This window comes from Acanthaster planci, linkage group LG03 (genome assembly GCF_054643075.1).
Source record: "Acanthaster planci isolate LZ-2023a linkage group LG03, COTS_SCS, whole genome shotgun sequence".
Classification (NCBI taxonomy): Eukaryota; Metazoa; Echinodermata; class Asteroidea; order Valvatida; family Acanthasteridae; genus Acanthaster; species Acanthaster planci.
In genome coordinates this window covers 25,781,295-25,797,884 of record NC_141779.1, presented here as the reverse complement: position 1 = coordinate 25,797,884, position 16,590 = coordinate 25,781,295, and the positions used below count along the sequence as shown (strand labels likewise).

Here is a 16,590-nt window from a genome sequence, read left to right as displayed (position 1 = left end):
GTTGCAACGAAATAAATTTGGCATCAGTAAGCTTTTGCCCAAAATGTTGAAATGTTTTATTCACGTTTGAGGGGCACTTTAGAGTAACAAGGGGATTTTAATGTTATTACTAAAACTGTGCATTAAAACTGTCCGTACTTACTTTGTGCTAGCAGACGACGCGTTTCGTCGTTGTCGATAAAAATACAGAACTAGGATAAAAATGATAATTTTCACCAAATTAAGGGTTTATTTGAAATAAATTTTTGTGTATGTAAAGAGGTGGGTAGGCCTACGTTTCTTACTTACAAGATATTTCAGAGAAAAAAGACAAGTGCAAACAATTAAAAAGTTACCGTACACGACGGTTTTCAATTTCTTCGCTGGGATCGGCACTCCCCTACTACTTCGTATCGTCGTCCGTTTTATCGTGCAGTCGACGTCGTGCCTGACGGAGCTGACTGTTTCTAAAAATGTCCGGTGATTACTAAGGCCAATAGAGGGCGTATGTCACAACTCTTGGAAAATTAGTGAGCGTGCCTAGAGTTACACGATCAGACTCGATATGACATAAATAAATAAATAGTTATGCACACGCGTCCCGCGTATGCATAATTATTTTCAAGAGAAATAACAAGCGTTGCGAATTTGTTGCGTGCATTTTTAAATGGAGATTTCAAAACTGCTGGTTGAGGTTATTGTATTTCAATCGTCAGATTTCGAAGAAAAATTGAATGCTGCCCCCGGAATGAATAAATTTGGAAAGAATAATGGTTGAGGTGCGGCAGCAGAGAATTGCCGGAATAAAGTTTAGAAGAAGGAGCAGCTTTCGGCATGTGAATCGTACATTCAGAAGGTGTATGCACGCCTTGTGCTATAATGCTCTGGACCGTCTGAAATATTATTTATCGACAAAAGTGGTTTTAAAAACTGAATGATTAATTTGTTGTTTATTTCCCCCAGGTTTCACTAGAAAAGTATCGAAGAGAGTTTATGTGAGATCTGCAGACGCATTGAACCCAAATCGTGTGATAGACATTGTGATATGAGTGACGGAATATCCATCTTCAGGGCAGAGATGAAACGAGAGCGCTAGCGAGAGACAGAGACCTGACATTTTCGTCGAGTGGAGTAACCGTAAAAGAAGGAAATTAATTAACGCAATGAAAGAAACTTTGTCTAAATTATTCGTTCTCAGTTAACACTGGCATTTTCCTTTTCAGAAAGTCGTTGTTAAATGTCAATCTTCAGTCAAGTTGGGAACTCAATTTTTTTAAAAAATTTGATTCATAAGTGTCTGGTGAAAGTGGCATAAACTTAAATTAGTTTGGCTCACAGTCAATTTTGTGCTCACAGAAAAGAGTCTCACACCGTCGTTTTCAACAAATTTATTCATTATATGAATGAATTTCAGTACAGTGTTTCCCATGAGTCTTTAAAATTAAAATTAAGGCTTTTTTCATTGAATTGATGAAGTTTTTCAGTATTGACTCATTGACACCAGACGGAAAAACACGTGGACAGGATAATGTAAAACCTATTGTGGGTCTTGGAGGAACTTTATTATTATTATTATTATTATTATTTATTCATGCCAAAAATTCAATATACATCACAAGCAAGATGGGCATAGGGGAGACAAAAATAGTACGAAACAGGTTTAAAATGAAGTGACGTCACACTTACGAACCGGATGTGATACGGAAAAAAATCACGTACGGAACTTCATTTGCATTTGGGCATGCGCCCCCAAGCTAGCTCATTCCGTGTGAAAGGTCATTCACACGGTCAGCTAGAAGAGGGGTGCTCCCACTATCGTTAGCTCACATCCTGAGGGTTAACAAAATAAAAGAAACGAAACAAAAGAGTCGGCCTGAAAAAAATTAGTAAATTATTTACAATTACTGAGTGACACTTGTGGATATTTGAGAACATTTCAGTGAATAAATGTATGGAATAACTCATGCATTCGAACCTCAAATTTGTTGGGAGTGAATTCGAAGGTCAAGGAACAGTTTTCGTAGACAGCTGTGTTTATTTACCCGGACGTGCAGCGTGCTTACGTGGTTTTTTTTTGCTAAAGACTACGTTCTCGTCTTTTTAATTTTTGAAAAAGTGGAGTGACTGTGAAGTTTACTCAATCTGAACTTTTCAGACGTTTTAGCAGTGAATATTATGGGTGACGTTGATGACAAAGAATTGAAGGCAGGGCATCCACCCGCAGGTGAGCTCAACTTGTCCAAATAACATGAATATTGAAAGTTCAGAGTCGATTCCTAGAGTCAAAAATTCCAAGTTCGGCCAGGTTTTATTATCACATGGAGCTAGTATAGTAGAAATGTATATGGCTATGCCCATGGTCTGATCGTTTCTCAATTCTGGTTTTCAGATTGTTACTAATGAGTAAAAAATGTTACAGACTTCCCAGATTTTCACAATCATTGCAGTTAAGGGGACTGTGAAGTAGAGGACCATGTTAATGGAGACCTACATTTTAACCAAAGATTACAGGCCTATGCTATGGCTGGGGCAGCGCGGACATCTGGGAGTTTCACAAAAAACACTGGTAGCAACCACACCGCGCCGGTGAAAACAACTGCAACGAGTGCACGTGTACGTGCAGATCAAAGAAAAGATTGTATAACCCGATCCTCAGACTGGCTGGTGCATGCGTATGTCACCAAGATCGCTGTTTTCACCGGCGCAGTACCTGTCATTTTGCGAGAATTTCGGATGTCTGCGCTGCCCCATAGGCCTAGCCCCACTAGTGTGGCAAGGACTCTCACTCCTGCTCCATCCTTAGCCACACATCCATACGCGCAATTTCGTGTCGGCGTACTGAAAATTTTCGTCGCACCCACTTATCATCGTGGGCGCAATTTCTTTTGCACACAGAGATGATCCTTACAGCCTCTCCGCTTTCTTAGCGCCATTTATTGAATGATTTTACTGACGTAGTTCTGGTATTTTCCAGTCTTTTTGCCTTCACCCATTCAATCTCACGGGCTCGCTCTCACAGTCGCCATCTCTAAAATAAGGTCGTTGAACATTATGTCACTTGACCACTCATCGTCTCGACGGCTGTTCCATGTCAAGACATCTAAACTGCTGCCAAATTTTTGGAAGAGCCCATTGGTACATGCACATGCAGTATCTTATTGCTCAGTCCTTGTATTAGATATGAGGCTAAGGATCATCTCTGTGTGCAAAAGAAAGTGGGTGATGATAAGTGGGTGAGCCGAAAATTTTCAGTACGTCGACACGAAATTGCGTATACGGATGTGTGGCAAAAGCAGGAGCGGGAATGAGAGTCCGTGCCACACTAGGGGGGTTAGTATAGGCCTAGCGCGGAAGGTGCAAGATATGTAACTCTACCCAAAAGGTGTGATCACAATGGGCCTCATTTGTGCAAGTGATATGCCTGCGCAGTACACGGTAATGCACAGGTGCAGACACACCAGGTGTACGTGCCTGCCACAGTGCTTGTGCCTGCTTGTGCATTAATGTGCATTGCGCAGGTGTATCGCTTGCTGAAATGGCACCTATGTATTTATGGAATTACAACGTTTTACATGACTTCACGGCAAAGTTCTTCATCTTGCGCCGCTATGCAGCGCTTTATGATCTTTGATTTTAACTTTTTAAGTTTTCAATTCCCTAGCAGCATGCCTAGGCACATTGGTACATGTAGGTAGATGTGACATCATGCTCAGTTACTGTATGGTTTATGTTGTTGAAAGAGGGCAAGGTTATGAGTTTTGAGGAAAATTATGATCGGAAACTGGGGGTGTTTTAACACACGACACATGGTGGAGTCAAATTGGCATGGCTGGTTTATCAGTAGGAAAGTCACATCGTCTCACAATTTACAATTTGAAATTTAAAAAAAAACAGGGTCGGGGCAGTTCAGACAGTGTTGCCTTTTGGGGGGGGAGAAAATTACCAGTTTTGCACAGATTAAAATGACCAAAACCTGGGGTCCCCAAATTCACAATCCCCACAATAAATATATGAATCTTGAATGATTGTTTAGTTTCACAGTTTTTGTTTGGGGATTTGTTGAAGGGAGTGGGTTGGCATGGTATGTTGGAATGTTGGACATCTTGTACCCGGGACAATGTGATTGTCTAATGATGCAGTCTATCTGCTTTATTGGAGTATAAACACATCCAGATCCAGACAATTCGTACCCGGGACAACTCGTATCGGAGACAACTCGTAACGCAAGAGAAAACTACATTCCTCGTAGCTTGTGGCAACATTACATCAGAATTATAGTAGGCCTTTACTAAATAAAAATAGCATGTCAAATTGTCACTGTTTCCACGAAGAGGCAAATTTCTCGCCAGAAGGACCTAGGTTTCAAGAAAATCGCATTTGAAGTGGGTATCTTTTTTTAAATACTAAATCATCGTGATTTGGCTGATTTCAGTTGATTTGGTTACACCAAGTTGTAGACATTGCATTAACCTACATGTAGATTTGTTTTTGCTATTGTATTCCATTTTTTCAGCGCATAAGGCAAAATTATCAGGAAATTGATAAGAGCCAGTTTTCCAAAGGATAAGATACATGTACATGTGGTGCAGCAGTGTAGCAGTGTAATTGTCTAGTTGTGCACTCCATACTTGTGTATAGTCAAGTGCATTATGGGAAAAGCCATGCCATGGTTGGCAAGATGGCTCCTGTGAGCTGATCGCATGTTTCTGATTAATCCGTGTCCTGTCAATACCATCTGAACCTGTTTGTAACGCACAGTCCTGTTACAGCATCTTTATTACCACTGATTAGCAGGTATTAAAAATGGCTTTACTGGGCTTGTCTACCGTCCAGCGCAAAGCTTAATGAAACAGTCCACTGACTAGCACAAAAATCCCAGTAAAAACATTCGACACTATGAAAAGTTCATATTTTTACCGGAAGAATTTGTAAAAATTTGAACTCGTAATTAATTTTGAAGAGGAAACTCTCTGAGAAAGTGATCTAGAGTCCCCTCAAGCGGGCCTGAACCCCTGGCCGTGACTCACAAGACTCCGGTCACTTCACTCCCTGCACTCACCATTACTACCGATATATTGTCCTGTACTAAAATAGCGGTATGGCATGCTATAACATTGCCTGGTAGGCTTACCTGCCGTTTTTTGAGTATATTCTGTAGATGGTAACAGGGCAGTGGGGCTATGCTATGCAGCAGCATACAGGTTTGGCGCTTTTGAGAATGAAGAAATGCTCTACAAATTGGGATCTTTGAGGAAGAAGTTCTTCGTCCAAACAGTTCCTTTTCACTACATGTAGCTCATGTACGTGTGCCGTACGCAGTCTACAAAGTCAGAGCGCACAAAGAACAACATTCTGTGGGTATGCAGCCTGTGACCATGGTGACTCTGTACATGTACCTGGCTATGAGGTGGGATACATGAATGGGGGGCTGCCTCAGAAACCATCCTTTTTATCTTGTTTAAAGCCCTAAGCAGAAATCAGCATGTACACGTACAGTACATGTATGTTGGGTGCAGCTGACAAGATTTGTGCTATAGAACATCGAGCAGTTTTATGGAATTACACATACATGTACAATGTATGTGCCATCTGGATGTGTCAAAAAGAACAAAGGTACATTACTAAGCAAACAGCATTTGAAGGCTTTTGTGTAAACTTCCAAGTCATCGTGCATCCATTCCAATATGCGCTCATGTCTAGCAACATGTTCTTTTTTGCCCCTTTAACCAGATAGTGCGTTTACTGTGATGCCAGGGCTGAGTTTGTTGTAGGTTGAGCTTTGCAAAAAGCAGAAGCTTTTTGGCACATGCATCATACATATGCAGTACACTGGTACATGTACATTTTACAGTCTGTAGAATGGTTCTGAAGAAAAATTCCTTGAATGGGGACATCCACAGATTGTACCCAACACATGAATGAATGTATTTGATGGAAGGCTGAGGTTTTGTTGGCTGCCCTTAAATTCAAATGAGACACATTCCTGCATATCGATTGATGCGCAGTACTGGTACATGTACATGTAGTTGTTGATTTGAATCTAATTTATTTTTTCCTCAATCTAGTCAAGGCTGGTGGTATGCGCATCAAACAGAGTGGTAGACATCCTCATGAGAAACCACAAGAAATGACACCAGAGGAGGAAGAGGAATATGGCCCTGCAACCAGGTACGTCTCTTCCTCATGGACCTTGCCAATAATCTCATACATGTACATGTAGCATTCCTAGGAATGTTACCAATGAATGGGGAAACTACCGATAGTCCAATTCTTTGTTCAGCTTTTGGTGATACCTACAATGTACATTTGTATGTACATGTACACACAGAGTTACCGGTACTCTTAAGGTACGAATCTAGTTCTGATGAAAATCTTTTCGGAATCTGTCAAAATACAGTACATTCATTCACACATACCATTTATGTGAATACATACGTGTACATCACTTCCAATGGAACAGATAATGCTGCATTGTATGAGTTTTTATTGATTTTATTTATTTATATCTGTTCATCCAACAGCACATTTCTCACCAATTAGAGGAAAAAGTCATAAGAAGAAAAAGAACTGCCCATTTACACATGTACATGTACTTTAGCTTTAAGTAGTGTTTATGGGTAATGCAGTGTTGTGATGGCTCATACTGTTACAGTCATACACAGTTTGACAACTATTTGTGAAAACTGAGGCCGTGTTCGAAATGGGCTTCCAGAGCTACATGTATGGCTAGGTGTATTGTCTGCGCGTCTCCATGCAATTCCAATGGAGTGAAGACATAGACCTACATGTAGCTCTAGACAAGAGATTCGGATGCAGCCTGAGATAACATTCCAATGGAGCGTGCCAAAAATGAAATGTTCAAAGGTCATTTGGGATATTGAAGACACTTTATCAGTGTGTCTGTACACCAAGTCCAAAGCACTGAGTATGATGGAGCCGCCATGCATTCATTTGGTGCTTTTATTCAGGGTGATCTTGCCTACAAGAACTACATCTGAACATCTTTGTTGGGGGATGGAAAAAAATCTACAATGTACACACATGTATTTGCTTTGTATTTCCTTGGAAAGTCTGGAAAGCTGTTGTAACCACTTGGCAGTAGAGGATGTGGCCATTAACATGATTTGCCTATTTATGTACACACAGGCACAGCTGATGAGTTAAAACCTCAAGATGCTCTTACATGTACACATAAACATGCTAATTTCACATTGGTTTTGTATACATGCAAAGTATTTACTTTATGCATAGCCTTTAGTGGTAGCAAATACATACATGCCTACATGTCTGTGGGCACTCCCTGGAGGGTTGGAAAATATCAGGTTCTGGTAAGAAATCTTGTAAAATACATGTACTGTGCAAATGACTCTTGCAAAGCATTTGTGGCATGTGGCTGTTTAATCCAAACGTTACATGTGTAGCTGCTACACGTAATGTATGTATATCTTGCCTCTTTGAAACTGAAAATTTGAAACTGGAAACTGGAAAATAATACATGTACCATCCACAAGTGGTTAAGCAGCACATTTGCTTTATCAACTGCATTTTGACTTAGTGTTTGGATTTTCATAACCCCAGCCCTCCCAAGCCAGACGTGCAAGTGATGATCTCTGGAGTACCCTCTAGAGGCAACAAGGATTTTCCACCTGACGCCATCCGTGTATTCCATGAAAAGCCCATGCCTTCCCACCAGAAGAGCCCAAATACACACCATCCTGTACGTGTACAACAGCCTAGGAAATAGACTGTGCCTCAATTTACTGCATCATCCGTTTGGTTGAAAAGAGGTCAGGAAAGAAAGGGACCAGGTAGGGACAGGTAAAGAGGGGGGAGCTACGGATGGGAAGGGCTGTAAGTGACCATCTGTAAATTGTTGAGATTTTCAAATTGGCTTATAAATACAATCTGTGGAATGAGAGCAAGGGTATGATGTCAAAAAAGTGCCCATCTTCAATGTACTCTAAGACAACTATCAGTGATAAGTAAATGCATGCATGGATAAAAAGCGATTCCTAATCATGCAGCACACAGCATCAAAATTATGAGATACAAAGTGTATGTGGACCAGTATGAATGTACAGGTGGTGTCAGTGGCATCAACTGATTTGCTGCTTTGCAAATGATATAATTGATTGAGCTCACAAGTGGCTAGTATCACGAAAGTAAAGTTTTGTCAGATACTGAGCATTTAAGAGTCAAACATGGACTTCTAGGTGTTTGTGAGTTTGTACACATACATGTACAAGCTTTTCTGGCTTGTGAACTTACTTAGCAAACCTTTTTTCTTGAGTTCATCTAAAAATGGCTGGTTGTGGCCATTAAGTTTAGTCATATTTAACTCAGCACTGCTAAAACTGTGAATAAGTAGCATCAGGGACCTCTCCCTTCACACAAGAGAAAGAGCCAGAAAATTCTACTTTCAAAAGGCAGATATAATGATGAACAAATCCAGCACAAGGCTATTCCATTTTAACTTGTGTCTCTGTTCTTTTTTATGTCTATGTATGCCACTGACTCACAAGTAAATTTGAATGGTCGCAGAATGTAGGGCAGACCTACATGTACATATAGCATTAATCAACAGCTCTAGGTGGTTTATTTTGTTTTTAAAATTTATAAGCAATTTTCAGAATAAAACACAGCCATTTTTGGCAAACACCCAGAGAACCACACATACAGTAAAACTTGCACGTTGTTGTTGCTCATTGGTCAGAATGGTAAATGGGATCCTTGAAAGGGAAATTCTTCAGTTCTAGCTAAATAAAGTACATATGAAGGGGTAAGGGACACAAGGCATAGCACTTCCCATTCCAAGATATTATAATGTTTTTGTGATTTGTTTTACAAAAAATGTGGTTTACATGTATTTGCACTCCTTCCCTTCTCCCCATGCATGCATTTAACAACAACTTCCAAAGTAACTGCTTTTGGTTTTTGATGCTGGAAAGGATGAGCAAAGTCAGTTTCATTTTGATGTAACATGTGGAGAAATACTGAGGTTAGTTTTTGAAATGTTACATGTAAGTTAATGGTGTTAGTTGATGTCGCCACATTGACATCTTTGCTGGCAGGAATCTGTTGTTAAAATCAATTGATGTCAGTTATCATGTTTAAGTCAACCAAGATGTCAAAGAGATTCATTCAAATGTCTATGTATGTAGCTAAACAGATTGAAAATCTTCATTTATAAAACTCATATAACATAGAAAATTATATTTCAAGTGAAACTTCTTAGTGTGACTGAAGAAAGATATATTTTATCGTACTTTAGTTGTATTGCTTTTAAAAAGTTGGAGTCCGGTTCGGGTTAATTTAGAGATTAGAACCACTTGTTACATTTGGTTTAATTTTTCAGGATTCAAATTGAAAATACTTATTGCCAAATCATGAAAAAAAAAATTATTAGGCAAGTGTAATACTTGTAAACCATACTAAAAGAATCAAAGATTTCATTAGTTCACAACTCCTGTTATGCAGCACATTAAATTGACGTTTAATCCTGTTCAACTCTAGAAATTTTATTACGATACATGTATGTAGTATTGACCTTTCATCTACATGTACGTCAGGTGTAACCGGTATGATTTCTGTTGGGGTAGTAAGTGCTGGGTTTAATCTTCAATGATGTTGTAATAAACTCTGAATGTTCAGTCATGAGTTGTGATACCCAGGTATGCAAAGGACTGGAATCAGTCAACTGACTTTAGCAAGTTCATTGGTCCAGTGTGGTACTATGTTTACAGGAGGTCATGGGTCAAGTTTCACCTAACCGATCTTGGAGAGCACTGGACATGCTTTACATGAAGTCAGTAAAGGGCAAAAGCCAGTTTTCAAATTAAATCTTATTGGAATATTTTTGAGAAGTGAATGCAATTACCAGTATGAGGCTTGGTACAAATATCAAGGATGGTAATATACCAGTAATTATCAGGACTATGTCTGAATTCTCTACTTTTTCTCTTCTGTCTGTTGATCCGATTTCTTGTACTTTTGCCGTTCCGTGGCACTTATACACGTCTTTTTACTCTTCTTCAACTGATATTCTTTCATCTTTGCTTTCCAAGTTTTTTGATGCTTTATATTTGCTGCTTATTTTTCCTTAAAAAATTGTGATTTCCTGTAGCTGGAAAGTGCTCTTTGTATATTAAACTGCCATTCTAGAGGGGGGTTGCGATAAAGGTAATGTCACAGTCACAATTTAAAAAGGTGTAATTATTGAAACTCATTCAAGATTATTCATACATTTTTTGATGTTTATTTTATAAGCAAGTTTGTCATATTCTCATATCTATTGTAGAGTCCATATCAAACCTGAACCCCCTTGAAGTAATGTTGTAGTTAAGTATATCACAATTTTTTTTATGCAAGTCACAATAACAGGTTGAACAACTTATGATGTCAGAGCAGTTGAACCGCTTGCCTTGCAGCTGCATAGCTTGTAATGGACTTGTGGTCATGATGGTTGACTTGCAGGCAGAATACTCAAAATAACTAAGCCTTATCACTTGTAAAGCTACAACCCTTATAAAGTGAGAAAGATTCGCTGTTTGCTGAAAACCAGTGAACCTTGACTTTTAAACACAAGCATGTCTTCAAAGTCTATTAGATTTGAACTATTACAGTGCATGTGGATTTCCATAGTTTTGCAACAATTTTTCTATAAATTGTGGAGACGGTTGACATTTTCTAGAGATAGGCTTCATCCAACAAGTGTCTAATTCATTGATGTTTTGCACAGAATGCCACAAAGGCAAAGTGGTTTAATAATTAAAAGGCACCATCTTTTCTTTGCATGTTTACATTCTTTTTTTTTTTCAGCAACGCGATAGTTCCAAGTTCCAAATACATTTATTTTCTTTGAAACATTTTTCTACTTTATTCGATGGCAAATTACAAATTCTGCTAATGAAGAACCACTTCCCCAATAAATGAAAAACATTTCTTCTTATTTGGGAGTACAAAGTTTATTTTGCTTAAATTTCCTTTACCAGGTTGTTTGTACTTCTTTTCAGCTTTCTTTATTCCAGTCATCCTTGTTACTGGTCAGTTGACCTGAATAAAAAATCCACTGAAAAATGTGTGGACTGTGGAGTTGACCTTCAATTGCCATCTTATTTCTGGTGTCAGTTTTCCATTTGAATATTTTCCTTAAAGTTTTAACTTCTTCATGGTCGAAGCAGCATCCAAACCTCATTTTCTCAAAAGCACACTAGTAGAATGGCTCTGATAAAGTACCCTTTGAAGCTTTTTAACAGCTCTGATTCCAGGAACAGCCTTGATAATCATGATCGTTATTCATGGCCTCCACACCCCTGCTAGCTCCTGCTGCACAATGCAAGTGTCTCAGGATGTTTCTCAGGATGTCCAGTGATGACGATGTTTTAATCAGACTTGTAACTTCCTCAACTGATTTCAATGCTTCCTTTCTAGCCAAATTGATTTTTGTGAAATATGCAGACTCTAGTTTTGAGTCAACTTCAACATTTAGAGTCAATTTGACATTCATAACATCTCTTCTTGTAATGTGATGCTCCCTGTCTGTGGAGGTGCAGCTCAGGCGAATCTCGTCAATAATGGCATCAATGCTGACTCCACGCACAAGTTTCTCAGCAATCATCTTCCGGGTATCCGACGACAAATGCAAGTGTTTAACCTCACATTCGTGGGTGTGATCCAAACAGAATTCTGCTTCCACACTTTGCAAGGTACGGTCCATAGTGGATTTGATAAATGCCGGGCAGGTGGCATTTATTCTTGCAGAGCCTTGTGACTTCAAACTCCGCACACCCCGGCCTTTGGAGATGTAAAATCCTGACCTATTACAGCGGAAGTTTCTGACCAATGTTGTGGGTGTAAAGCGTTTCCCACTCTGCTGAACAAACAAGGCCATGGACTTCTTCTCAACCCATTTCTTCCAAGACTGAAATTCTGCTTCAGTGGCAAACTTTTTTTTCTCAATGGAAAATTGCCTTCCGTGCTGGCTCTGATAATGTTCAATGAGTTTAGTTGCATAAAAACACCTGAAAAAAGGAATTTCAAAGAGGGACACTACATTTTTCAACAAAATTCCACAAAAGGACCAGAAACAATATGGCCCAACTACCTTGTGCTTCATTAAAGCCCAACAATATGCATGTCGAAATAGTACAAGTTCACATACCGACAAGTTGGTCACTTACATTGCATGTAGAATGTGCTCGAAATTCCACTGAAGGAAAGTTCAGAAGTTTATTTGACCTACAGATGTTTGTGAAACAAAGTGTAGCCTGAACAAACCTGAGACCACAGTCTATGCAGTGTAGGTGACTCTTCTCAGGGGCTTGTCTGTACTCATGCCCCGGATGCTTACATCTCTTGTGTTTGAAAAGAGCTGCTCTTGAACCTAACATCTTGTTGCAAATATTGCACTCCAGCTTAACCTTCTGGGTCTTTGCCTGAAAAAAATAGTATTATCAAAGTGGCTGTAGTGTGTGAACTAATCTTTAGTCAAGGTAATCACTGCGATCTTTGAATTGAAGCCTACGTGAGGCACTCATGCTGCTTGAGAAAAGACCAGTACACAATGAAATTTACCACTGGGCTCCATAATCTCCTTGAACTCATTTTCAAGGCTTACACATCTTTTTTTCTGCCATCCATTCAGTAGGAAATTGAAAGTCATGACAGAAATGACACTGTCTCATTTCAACCAAGAAGATGATGGACACAGCTGATGGGATGGGGGACAGCCTTAGAAGATATTCCATGTATGGTGGTATCACACTGGTATACACATGATATGCATGCTTTGAATACATGTAAACCTCTTCAATCAACAGAGGGCTGTGATTTGCCAACCAGCATGGATCCCACAAATTTAGAAAACACACGACTGTTCCTAGCTACCAGGGTAAACTGGCACTCTCCATCTGCATGCATAGATGATTATGTTCATGCAAACAGTAACCTGCTGTGCCGAGTGGTTGGTCGGAATAATATTTGAATAGTTCGATGAAGTATTCAGCATGAGACCACGAAAAACAAAGTTGGTTGACGCATTTCCATTGGTAAGCTATGAGCAGCATGTTAGTATCTTGTCAAGTGCTGAGCAAATCACTGTGATTACTTTGACTTAAAGTGCTATGTGTATACAGACACGGTATACATGTACTATTTTGGGATGTGACATTTGACTGCAAGTGGAAAGGTACAGACAATTGTTTCATGTGACAATTGGCCATACTTGTCATCCTGATAACAAAATGAAGTTACCTTTGCAGGAGTTTTTGAACTTGCCATACATTTCTCTACATCTATTCCATTAGTACTATGATGGGGTGATTCTTCATCAGCGTGTCCTCCAGCCTCATCCTTACCCCTGCTGATCCCGGAGTCTGTGCTGGGCTGTTTAGAATTTGAGAGAAATCTTTCAAGTTAACATTCCCACTTCGTTACATCATAGGTTACATGTAGGTAGATGGCAACCATTACAATGGTGTGCACAGCAGTTCATCCACTAGCAACAAGCGAGCTGTGTTTGAAGGATACAAGATAGCCATCCATAAAACAGGCAGTTATTTTACTTACAAGCAGGTCACTTCAGCCAACCAACTAGTCAACCAATCAACCAGCTAACCAGCCACAATTGCCACAGCATCAGTGAGCCAGCAAGCTCAGCTAAAGAGCAATCAAACACTTAGGCAATCAGTCTCCCAATCAACTCGACAGTAGGTTAGGAAACAGTCTGACAGTAGCCAGCTTGTCAGTTAATGATCAGCTGCCTAACCAAAAAATGACCAACTCTGAAAACTTTGGTTTGATAGTTAGCTGACTGGTCAGTGGACTTTGCAAAGCACTCCAGTGGTTGGTCAGTGGACTTTGTAAAGCACTCCAGTGGTTGGTCAGTGGACTTTGTAAAGCACTCCAGTGGTTGGTCTGAAGCTGGTCATATTGCCTGGACCAGACATAAGGCCTGGTATCTAGTATAGCTTTCATTGAACCAAATAGACCTACTAGTAATCTCAATCAATACACTATCAGTCACAAAGCCTCTTATCAACTTGCTTTTTAATAGAAGTGAGGAAATTTGTGAATTACTTGCTTGGCTCTTACTGAAAGGCAGTGTGGACAGTTAGTGCATCTTATAAAACATAAACAAAAATCAGAGTTCTGTGCATTTTCTAATCTAACCTGCTGTGAAATCCTATCTGATGGAGACTGATAACCAGATCCTGTTTTTGTCTTCAACTGTATGTTCTGCATATCTACGGTGCCAGACATGAACCAGCAGATAAGCACTTTCCTCAGATACACTTCATAGTCTATTGGTTGGTTTAAATAACATGCAGTTTGTGCTCCGCTGATCAAGAGGAAGAACATCTCCCAATTGCAAGCACTCACAGCAGCATTGATCAGAGTGATGATACCTGATGCATTACTGTTTTGAGGCTGAAGACAATAGCTTATACAGTCATCAGAACAAACATGTTGATTATTTCCTAAGAGTGCTACTTCATGGCATAAAACCACCGAGGCTGCTGTCAGCTCACAGTTAAAATAATTGCAATACTCCTGCAACCTCTGAAGAAGATTTGGAGGGATATCCCAAGCCAGCGAATCACAGTAGAAGATTTCCTTTGCAGTGAGGTCAACTACTACCAACACCCAATGGCTACCAGACTCATCAGAAAGACAGACAGCATTATTGGAGTCTTTGACCACACTGGCAATAACTACAAGCCGCTTGATTGATTGAAGTGGCAACCCTCTCCGCTGGAGATGGGGTATGAGTGAGGCAGCTGGGGAACCTTGGAGGTAGAGACAGACTGCATCCCTCTGGCTACGGTTGAGTTGTTCCATCATCCAAATCATATGTGGTGACAGCAGCTCAGCACTGTTACAAAGGTGGCTCATTTCAGCAACAGTCATGCCTGATGAAAAAAAAATTGTTCCTTTGATAGCGGCAATATAACTTGCAATTTCAAATCTGATTTATATTAGGTTTAAGTAAGGTATGTTGAAACACAAAGTGTGTGGATGACATGTCAAGTAAAAGTTGAATACTTCTATCTGATACAGACCTCTTATTTAAAAAAAACCAATTATTCTTTTGATGAAGTCTTTAAACATAAAGACCATTGATTTATGGTGAAGAACAAGGTGGTACATACACATTAGAACAAAACTGGCTTTCAAAATTGTGACTACTTTTTATTAGTACAAGTACAATCAAGGATGCTGCTAATGGAAGATGACCAAAAAAATGCTCATTTAATCTCTTGATAATATCACCAACCAAACTGGGGAACAGTTTCATAAGGATGATTGTGCCATATCATCTCTTGATATTGAAGTAAGAGGGATTGATCAAGCTGTGGTTGAACAACATTCTCTGGAAAAGCCTCTTGTTGCTCAAACCAGCATTTCTCATTGTACACCTCATGGGGGCAGAGAGCAGCTCGTTGTTTTACTGCAGTCCAAATTGGATTGTCTGGGGCATTTGACAGGAGAAAAAAACAAGAAATACACAACAGGTGAGTGTAGGCACTTGATAATGCAACAACAGGAGGAGCTGGGCTGGTTTAAAAAGGACTACACCGTATGAGCTTGATTCTGGGGCTTTTAAGAAAAGCATCAATCTTATTCTTAAAACAACCATGATCACATTTACAAACTTAAAAATAACTGTAACCTGTGGGCAGCCTGGTAAATGCAACTGTGCAACAAAGCCTACACAACAGAAATCACAAACCCGCTACAGTAAATGTAACAAAATCCGGCACTTATTCTTGACTTTGCCCACACGCCACTTCACCCACTTACCCCTTTACCCATGTGCCATGTTGCCCATAGGCCACTCTGCTCTTATATTTGCTCTTCCCCCCGATGCAAGCCATCAATCCCATTTATACACGTAACTAGAAGTCAAAAACCTTGCATTATTTTGGATGATATTGCAGCTCACACCCATTCTTGATCTTCCCTAAAATTGTATCCACTTGAATGGACAGGAGTCCTTTTTGTTTGAGGTTTATTTCTGGTTTGTTTAGGTGGACGGGATTGAGTTTCAGAAACTGAAAATCTCGGACAATAGTCGGGACATTATTTGCACCTTTTTGAAAACAGCATGGCTTTGGCCTGTTTTATGGTAAAAATTACGAAGATATTATGTAGGCCTACTTATGGAGCAGCATTTCTATGGGTACACAACCAGAATAAAAGCCCAGTTCGTGCCCTGTTAAACGTCACGTAGAGGCTATGGCAAAAAACGCTTATTTTCTGTGGGGTTTGTCGGAGCGGGGCGGATGTCGAACCCCACAGTTCTGGGTGTAGGCCTACACTAACATGACTGAGTGTATGATATCTAACCCGTCACTGCCCGGGTATGGAGTCAACTCGAAATAAGATAAAAAACTGCTTGTCTAAAAATGATATCACGCTACATTCTACGCATAAAACCAAGGCCCATCTTTGACTACTCTGAAAATTAATCCTACCATGTCTTGAAGATGAATTTGAGGTCAATCCTTCGGGGATGTTAACAACTTCGAAGTTCTGACACGACAAACGCTCCATATCCCATACCACCAATGTTATGAATGTGTTCGTAATTGAGGGCGCGCTGCAAAAAGC

At 39.8% G+C, this 16,590-nt stretch overlaps 2 protein-coding genes across 2 annotated transcripts; one reads left to right on the top strand and one right to left on the bottom strand.

The window, feature by feature from the left end:
* Positions 1 to 1,910: 1,910 nt before the first annotated feature.
* LOC110981053 (death-associated protein 1-like) lies at positions 1,911 to 11,070 on the top strand. Its single transcript, XM_022238228.2, has 3 exons — positions 1,911 to 2,203; positions 6,045 to 6,147; positions 7,558 to 11,070. Exons 1-3 carry the CDS (start codon positions 2,155 to 2,157, stop codon positions 7,721 to 7,723), a joined length of 318 nt encoding a protein of 105 aa, XP_022093920.1. The 5' UTR covers positions 1,911 to 2,154; the 3' UTR covers positions 7,724 to 11,070.
* LOC110981051 (uncharacterized) lies at positions 10,205 to 16,582 on the bottom strand. Its single transcript, XM_022238223.2, has 6 exons — positions 16,455 to 16,582; positions 15,254 to 15,448; positions 14,149 to 14,888; positions 13,231 to 13,362; positions 12,256 to 12,413; positions 10,205 to 11,999 (listed from the first exon to the last, which is right to left on the bottom strand). The coding sequence occupies exons 1-6, from the start codon at positions 16,531 to 16,533 to the stop codon at positions 11,228 to 11,230; spliced, it is 2,076 nt and encodes a 691-aa protein (XP_022093915.2). The 5' UTR covers positions 16,534 to 16,582; the 3' UTR covers positions 10,205 to 11,227.
* Positions 16,583 to 16,590: the final 8 nt, after the last annotated feature.